The sequence below is a fragment of the Notothenia coriiceps genome, unplaced genomic scaffold (genome assembly GCF_000735185.1).
Source record: "Notothenia coriiceps isolate Sejong01 unplaced genomic scaffold, NC01 NC01_scaffold00016826, whole genome shotgun sequence".
Lineage (NCBI taxonomy): Eukaryota > Metazoa > Chordata > Actinopteri > Perciformes > Nototheniidae > Notothenia > Notothenia coriiceps.
In genome coordinates this window covers 43,962-53,034 of record NW_011349527.1, presented here as the reverse complement: position 1 = coordinate 53,034, position 9,073 = coordinate 43,962, and the positions used below count along the sequence as shown (strand labels likewise).

Sequence of the window (9,073 nt, the reverse complement as noted above, 5' to 3'; positions counted from 1 at the left end):
TGATGAGTCATATATCTGCAAGTTTTTTACTCATAAACATCTGACATCTTTTCTCCAAGAATAACATGTTGCATTTTACATGTTGCATGTAATATATTTCCACAAATACATGTTAAAGAGGTCTAAAATAACAAAACAAAAATAGTTCTTAAAAACAACACAGAAACATTTGTATCTAGAGCTTACTCCAGAACATCATCCAGTACAACATACTGCCATTTCCAACAGTGCACAGATTAACAACCTTTTTTTTTTTCTTCTTTTTTTTTAAAGTAGCATTTAGTATTACTAGGTTGCAAAAGAAAGTAACCAAAGTCAGTTGGACGATGGTCATTCTGTTTAAGTCTCAAACAGGCAACTCTGGTCAAAATGCTCTCCTTGTATCACGGTCAGATAATAATTATTAACTTCATTGAAGTTGCAATAAGAGAAAGGAGAGAAGAGTAGATTGCATGCAAAACTCTCACTTGTCCCTTTTTAAGTCTGAGGGGAAAGGAAAAAGAAATGGCTTCTACATTGGACTCTTTACAAAACAGTGAGAAAGGAAGGACTTGTCTTCACAGAGGGAATAATTCAGACCACCTAGAATATCACTTTGTATATACTTCTTTATACAGCCCTATAATGGGAATACATTAAGTGAATGGCGCATTGTCATGATTCTACCAATGTACGATAAATGTATGTCGGTATGTACAATGCAAAAGGAAGTTATCAAACTATTCGTACCATAGTGTTTTTTTTTCTCCTATAAATAAAAAGTATAAAATGAAAAATATATTACATTTTGCTACAATGTTTCCTCAGTTAATGACTTATACTGTGACTGCAAATGATCATGGTCCTACATGGATAATATTACAAGTTGCAAAACCTCCTCTGTAGCCAGTATTTGCATGAAAAAAAGAAAATAATTGCTGCATATATTTTAAATCCTTTCATCGCATTAAAGGTAGTCATCGGGAATGCAAATAATCCAAAAACAAACAGATAAGTAATACAGGAAAACAGATGATCACTGAACACCTCTCCAGTGCTGTTTTCGCAATGCATGTAGCCCCCTCTTGTGGTCAAACTCTTACACTACATCTAATGCATTAAAAGGTAGAAAGGCTATTTGTGCAGGAGTGCTAATACCCGCACATAAAGGAAACTCTAAAGGGGAGGATGAAGGCAACATTTGATCAATCAATTTGTTTGGAGAATAATGAGAAATTCAACACTGTGAAAAGTTTCAAGTCAGTGGCGGGTAATTCACAAAGTCATTCAACATCCTCTATATCAGGGTACTGTACAAAGTCTGTAGAAAAGGATTCTTTATTTCCAGCACTCCTGGAGGTTTGTGTTTAGCGTTTTCAATCGTAGAATTTGTAGTGGACATGGATTTGCATTTAGTTCTAAAACACACTAGTCTGAGCAGGAATTGCTTTTGTTCAGACATAATAATTCTGTCTCTTTGAGGATACCTTGACATTTGGACCTATTTGCTGAAACACCACACACTTGGCACTGTGTGGCAAAATGTTTCCACCTTTGTCTTTGAAACTGCTCTGAGATTGTGCGTTTCTGGTTTAGCAGGTTTCAAAGTCGCAGCTTGATGTTCCTTTTTGTTTCAACTAACCACCAAAGCAGACAAACTTTGCCCAGGGCCTGTAAAGTGTCTAATATAATATTAATAACAAGAGTTTCTAAATCAAACAGTTCCTTTAACACCAGCAGCCTTTGCTCTCGTCGCTTGCTGCGCGTTCATAAAGTCCTTCTTCTTCCTCCAGAGCAGCCAGATTAATCTCCTCATTACCCGACATCCGGAGAAGATCCAGGTCCTTTTTGTTGGCAAGTAGAACCTGTTCAGCCAATCTTGTGAAAGTCTTGGAGGGAAATCGAAACACCGTGATAAAGATAGATAAGTAGTTATAAGTAGATTCTAGTTTCGATTGTACTCCATCAAGGCCCCATAGCTCAGTGGTTAGAGCACTGGTCTTGTAAACCAGGGGTCGTGAGTTCAATTCTCACTGGGGCCTGACAACTTTAATTTAATCAATTAATCATGTAATTTCCTCCCATTATATAATCATGACTGCATGCATTGTTTAAACATTGTTAGAAACCTGTACATGGCTATATATCTTATTTAAACTCACCTCTCTTATATTATGGTTGGTGAAGGCACTTGTCTCAAAGAAGTCCATTCCATAAGCGTTGGCCAGCTGCAACATAAACAACAGTGACACATTTTACTTTCCTGAAAGAGAAATGTTCTGCTTTGGTCTTTTTGAATTAGAAGCAAGAGAAAACTGACTCATTATTTACTTTCAAACAGGTCCACCTTGAATGGAAAATGTGTATTGTAATGTGAGGCGACAGTAGTGAAGCATTAGTGAGTCTTTGTCTGAGGTTGGCTTAATGCTTCGGGGGCTTTAGAGCTGACACAAATGCCTGACAGAAACTAAGCCCAAAGTTTCTATGCAAATATTGACACCAGAGATGGATTATAAATGTTGAGATCTAAACCTTTATTAATTAGCTTTTCGCAAAGCCCGGGGTAGGAACTTCTAGTAAGTCCAACATTTTGGGAAAAAGGCTTATTGACTTTCCTGCCAAGTCTAGATCGAGACCACTCACCGAGAGACCAGGGAGGCAATTACCCTAGCTTAGCATAAAGACTTAAAGGTGGGGTAGGTCATTTTGGAGAAACCAGCTTGAGTGCGCTAGAATTTGAAAATACACAGCCGGAACAAATCTGCCACTTCCTTACAGAGCCCCTCCTCCAACACACACAAATGCGCACATGACCAATGAGGGCACGAGATAAGTTTGTGCACAGATGGAAGGCTGACAGGCAGGTAGGCCATCCAGTTATTTTAGCCGGGCCGGCTCAGATGATTGGTCGTGCTTTTTACAGCACCACGGCTTCCACAGATGACGTTTTTTTATGGATTTTTTGTCAAAGCACTTCAGATATTCATTGCTATCGGGATGTTAAGAGCATTCCATGGAATATAAAAAAAAGATTATCTCGAGCCGGTTTCTCAAACTTACCTACCCCACCTTTAAAACAGGGGTTGACAGAGTAACTTGTTGTATCAACAGGTGTGACTTGCACAAGCTTTTAGTTTAGCTTAGCTACAGTAAGGCTACTTAGCAAAATTATCAAATATTGTTGTTTTAACAGCACATTTAAGCAGCATAAAAAAACAAGATACAGTTTGGAAAACGAGTAAACGTCAGAGGTAATTATAGGTAAAGCTAGGGAAGCTGTGTCTTTCTGTTTATGCTAAGCTAACTTTCTCCAGCCCTGTCTAAAATGCAGATGTGCAAGTGGTATCAACCTTTTCATCCACATTTGAAAACATTTCTTACCTTCATTTCTTACAGAACACACTGAGCCTAATGGTTACACCCTTTTGGTGGAGAAATCATTATTATTATGATGTGTTTGAAGAACATTGTCTTTGTTGAAATAGTGACAACACAGAGCCAGTGTTTGACCCACCTTGATACCCTGCTCTGTGGCCACCTGCCTCTTGTCCACCTCGTCTGATTTGTTCCCTACAAGGATCTTCCGGATCTTCTCCGGGGCGTACTGCAGGGGTTTGTCGTGTGAACATAAAGAAAACCAGGGATATATAGAGACAAGCATGATATAAGGGTAACAGAGATAGGAAGAGATATTTCAAATGTCAACAGAGGAGAGAAAACACAGCGCTCAGGAAATGAGATCTAGATTAAAAGTAAATGGGAACGTGCCAAAATAAATAGAGTGTATATATTCCGTCAGACCCAAAGAGGAAATTAGGTCCATCATGACTAAATTAATCAAATAAAATCATCTGGGAAATGTCAGGGAGAAGCAGGCCAGACGATGAGATTGCTTTGTGAAGACTCAAAGTCAATAGAAAAATGGGACAAAGCAAGATGATAAAATGGTCTCCATCCAATATGTATGACTACACTTTCAAATGGTATTTGAAAATGAAGATGGAGTACGATAAAAACAGCACAGTCATGTCCGTCAGGTTGGTTTTTATCCCACCACGTCAGACATCTGTTATTTGTCAACCTGAGGCATTTTCACAGTGAGTATTCGTGTCAGTTTTGCTCTTTCGATAATGCGAAAGAAAAAAAGATCCCCAATCTCTGACTCACCTCGTCCACATCGCTGGCCCACTTCATGATGTGCTGGAAGGATCGCTCACTCGTGATATCATACACCAGGAAGATTCCCTGAAGAGAGATGTTTAAAAACAAACAGATGAGAACCAGTGTACTATCGAGTTAAAAGCAGCATTTCTAAATCAATAAATCTGGAAACAATACCACGATTCCTGTAAAAAAATCCAGACCACCACTTGGGAAGTTGGCAGCCTCTACCAACAATTTATTTTACACTGTAAGCCACCGGCTGAATGAGAAATCTGCTGAATTACTTTATAGCACTAAACAGGAACAGAACAACATTTATAAGGCAGTTTCTGGTAAACGGACAATTCAATTTCAGCAAAAGGCATGGTTCATACACAACAATGTCAGAGTGTTGGTGGTTGTGTTTGGCAAACATCTTCCTCACTTACAATGCCAACGCTGGGATATAAAATACTTTCACAATGTAGATGGTTTAAAGCGTTAACATTTTTAAACCAATAGATGTCCTTTTAAAGGTCTCCTATTATACTGTTTTTCATCAATTATAGTTCTCAGATATATACAAAACATGTCTCTGAAATGTTTGGCTCCAAATACCAAACAGATCGTTGCAGCATTACCCATAATCCCCTCTGTTTCAGCCCTGTTTCAAAAGTGCTGATTCTCTGTCTGTTACTTTAGATGAAAATAAGGAGCCCCTCCCCACGCCCCTCTGAGAAAGATTTNNNGGGGGGGGGGGGTTACCTTGGTTGGTGATTGGCTAATGGTTACACAAGCCAAAATTGTTATGACATCATAAAGTGGCCAAAATCTGATCAGCTCATTTTCATGACTGGTTTTTATATAAACGGATCAGGACAAAAAGAGAGAGAATCTTTTTCCCTGAAACTTTCAGAGTCTCTTTACACAGAGGGGACACCTGTTGATGTATGAAAGATGTGAAAAAGTGGATTTTGCATAATAGGTGACCTTTAAAATCAACTTAATGGTTTTCCAAAGCACCTGAAATGGAGCTAAGTGTTGCGCATGAATTATTCTAGACAAATTGCTGTAACAAATTCAATTTCATAGATAATTGTGATTTAATGTGTTGTGTTACCGTGACTGTAGTGATTATATGTATTCAACTTTCAGCAGCAGAGTCATGGAGGAGCACTAAAGGTCAACTACCTGGGCTCGTCTGTAGTACTGCTTAGTGATGGTCTGGTATCTCTCTTGGCCTGCAGTGTCCCTGGAAAGACAACAAGTATAAATAAACATAAACATACAAAAGATACATATATGACATTACAATATGACAACATGACTCTGGGCAGTAGCCAGTACACCAGACACCTACAATGTTTAATTATTAAGATTGTCCTTTCAATGAGCAGTCTAAGGCATGCACTGCATCTCCTTAATATTCTTTTTCATGATGGATTTCTAAATATATTTGACCTATTTCTTTCTGAATTTCCAACATCATTATCTCAGAATTCTAGGACACGTTTGGGGGAAAACAGTACTGCCCTGTTTTTCTAAATTAATGAGACTCCACAATCCTATGAGAAGCTCTGAGCTTCATGGAGTACAGTTTCTGCTGCTAATCAGCCAGACCCTTCAATAGCATTATAGTATGGGATTTATAAAATAATAAAATAACACTACCTACTATCTAACTTCAAGACACAAGTATCTCCCAATGTCTCAAAGACAAAACAAATCAAAATAGTGATTGAACCAATCAAATGGGACATATTTGCTTTCATGAAATGGAGCTCTCAAGTAATTCAGAGGTCTTTTGGGGATATTGAGGTATTTCAAATCTTAAATCAAGTGAATGCATTTCATATCTGTAGTGAATACCTGCAAAGAAAGACACAGCTGTACTATGTGGTTTAGTTCTGATTACCAAACGCTTACAGGCTAAACTGAGATGGTAAACACGGTAAAACTTGCATTTCTTCTACATTATAATTAAGTTGAGACAAAAATATCATGGTTCTAGTTTTTAAAAGCTAAATTAAAGTTTTTTTATGAAGGGACACAGACTCCAGTCTCCTGCATGAAAGCATTATTATTTAAATGTCCTAAACTTAGTGACAACGTATTAAGTCTAGAACTACTGGAGTCACTTAAAAATCCTCTGGGTTTCAAAACAAGCAAAAAATACAAAATACAAAAGGCATGACCTCACTGTTAGTAATGGTATCTATGGCCTTTATCAAAACTACTGTTGTGTAATATCCTTTAATAAATGTTTAATATCCTACACAATACCTTCCATCCAATATCTTACCATATCTGTATCCGTACTTTGATACCATCTATTTCTAGGGTCTTCATTTTGAAGTCGACTCCTGTAGGAAAGAAAACACACAGGTAGTAAATATGCCATCCACAGGGGAGCTCTACATGTATTTGATGTGTGCTGTGCTTAGACTAAGGCGTTTACACTTTCCACTCAATAACTGAAATCAATTATCCAGGTTCACTGGTATCTGCTGCAGTAACATCACAGAGAGCATTAATGCATCGAGACCCAATCACCTCTGTATAATCTGCCTGTTAGAGGATAGGACTAATGATCGGGTGTTTCTGTCCTTGTTTAGTTCAGTCCTTTGCATTGATCACACAAGGGGAAATAAGGGAAAAGGGCAACGACAACAAAAAACGATAGCTTGGCACTGCATAACACCACAGAGGAAGAGATGAGAGGCGCTGAGATGGGGAGGGGCTCGCTCACACCTCACTGATCTCTGTTCTATTTCAGACGGCTGAGTGTGATATTGTTTATAGGCAGAAAATAACAAGCAAGACTCAACCATTTTTGCAGTGAACAGAGAGATAAGATGGACTTTTATTAATCCCTCGTGGGGAAATTGTTTCTCTGCATTTGACCCATCCTAGTGTTAGGAGCAGTGTGCTGCCATTTTGAACGGCGCCCGGGGAGCAGTGTAGGGAACAGTGCTTGGCTCAGGGACACCTCGGTAGCACTTGGTCTTGCCGGGACTTGAACTGGTGACCTTCCAGTTGTCAAGCCAACTCCCTATCGACTTCGCCACCACCGCATTGCTGATATTGTTAACATTTTAAAGTGTATACCCCGTTTATCTAGGCCCTGTTTGTTTTGTTTTATGTATATATGTCACACTGTGGGACTGCGGGGAAACGGTATCTCGAGATACAAAGGGTATATAACAAAGTATTGAGATGACCTTTTGTTATTGACCAAATACTTATTTTCCACCATAATTTGCAAATAAAGTCTATAAAAATCAGACAATGTGATTTTCTGAATTTTTTTTTCTTCTCATTATGTCTCTCATAGTTGAGGTATACCTAGGATGAAAATGACAGGCATCTCATCTTTTTAAGTGGGAGAACTTGCACAATTGGTGACTCACTAAATACTTTTTGCCCCACTGTATATATATATATATACACACACATTAAAGCACAATCAGCTACCAGACTTAAAGGGAAGGTGAATAATTCCTCAGTTGCTGGGATCATTCTGAATTTTGAGAATGTGAATACTGGTTTGTGTTTCTCATTGATATAACATCCAGGTACCATCACAGTGTGCACAGGAGGAAGCACTTCCTCCCTGTTCAGACTCTGCAACAGCAGCGCGTCTCTTCAAATGGTGTAACAGTTTCAAATAAAAATCACTCAACCATTGAACCCAGGATGAATCAGCTCACCGAGAAGTAGCTCGGCAAGGTGACCACAGCAGAGCTCTTATTATCTGTCCTCACAGGATGATTAAGTGTGTCACCGCTCAGGACCAGAGTGCAGCCAAACTCATCTGCTGTGGCTCTCGATAGCTGATCTTTACTTCATTTGCCATCAGCTGCCTTTGGTTCTGAGCTATCTCATGACACCTCAACAAGGTTTCTATACATCAGTTCTTAGAGTTCAACTTGACAACAATAGAGCTTGAAAGGTGTAAAACGCAAATAAGTTGCCCTATTTTGTTGACTCTTTAAGGGCGTTCACTATCTAACTACAGTACCACACAACTAACATGTAGTTCGGATAAAATGTAGGAAAGAAACCAAGCATTCTTTTGTGATATCTGCTCGAGAAACGAGAGACTAAATATTAGAGAAGCATTTCCCTCGAAGCCGGGTGAGCTGGATGGCATGGCAGCTCTGACAGCATGCATGAGCGGGGGAGGGGCGAGCCAGGCATGTTATATGTCAACTAAAGTACTGCACGCAACGCTGTGTGTGTGCGAGATGTAGAATAAAGGTCACAGCGCTGCACTCTGCCAGAGTTGTGACCTTGAGCTGCTGACGGAGGCACGTGTGATAACCATGCTTAGTGAACAGATGGAGCTTAGAGTAACAGACATACAGTCATTATGACCGACTGACCAGCTTGTGTACACACACACACACACCATTCTAAACTGCACCATCCCAAGCCACACTGTTGGGGTGTATGTGTTTGTGTGATGACGGGGGCTGCGGGGCCTGCAGCGAGAGTCAGGACGGTGGATGCAGCTCACCCAGGCGCAGCGCAGAGCTCACCAGCCAACCTGGCATCTAGGTCAGGAGTGCTGGATAAATTAAGAGTGACGGCTGAAATGTCAACCACAAAACGGAGTCTTGAAGGGGGGGATGTAGTGAGAGAAAAGCTAGGGGTAGTGGGAACAAGAATGGAGGAAATAGAGGGTCTTGATCTCTGTGTGTGTGTGTGTGTGTGTGTGTGTGTGTGTGTGTGTGTGTGTGTGTGTGTGTGTGTGTGTGTGTGTGATAGGGCTGCTATTGTGTGTGAATGGGTCAGTGGAGAATGGGGGCTTTGAGCAACAAAAAAGCTAATGGAAGCTGGGGGGGGGCAAGTGACAGGCAGTGGCGGCGGTGCACACTCACACAAACAAACATGGATTTTGCGATTGAGAACTGCTAACCTCTTCCCAGCAGCCCCCCCCCCCCCCCCC

General features: G+C 40.1%; 1 protein-coding gene and 1 non-coding gene across 2 annotated transcripts in view; one reads left to right on the top strand and one right to left on the bottom strand.

The window, feature by feature from the left end:
* LOC104949855 (ras-related protein Rab-15-like) overlaps nucleotides 1-9,073 on the bottom strand; it is a 17,896-nt gene continuing 8,823 nt past the window's right edge. The window contains exons 2-7 of the mRNA XM_010776289.1: nucleotides 6,425-6,485; nucleotides 5,314-5,374; nucleotides 4,147-4,224; nucleotides 3,494-3,583; nucleotides 2,142-2,207; nucleotides 1-1,868 (exon numbers count right to left, since the gene is read on the bottom strand). Of these exons, the coding sequence (XP_010774591.1) occupies nucleotides 1,707-1,868; nucleotides 2,142-2,207; nucleotides 3,494-3,583; nucleotides 4,147-4,224; nucleotides 5,314-5,374; nucleotides 6,425-6,485 (518 nt within the window). The 3' untranslated portion in view covers nucleotides 1-1,706. The remainder of the gene's footprint in view (nucleotides 1,869-2,141; nucleotides 2,208-3,493; nucleotides 3,584-4,146; nucleotides 4,225-5,313; nucleotides 5,375-6,424; nucleotides 6,486-9,073) is intronic.
* On the top strand, nucleotides 1,949-2,021 carry trnat-ugu (transfer RNA threonine (anticodon UGU)). The gene has a single exon. It is a non-coding gene; the product is annotated as a tRNA-Thr (tRNA).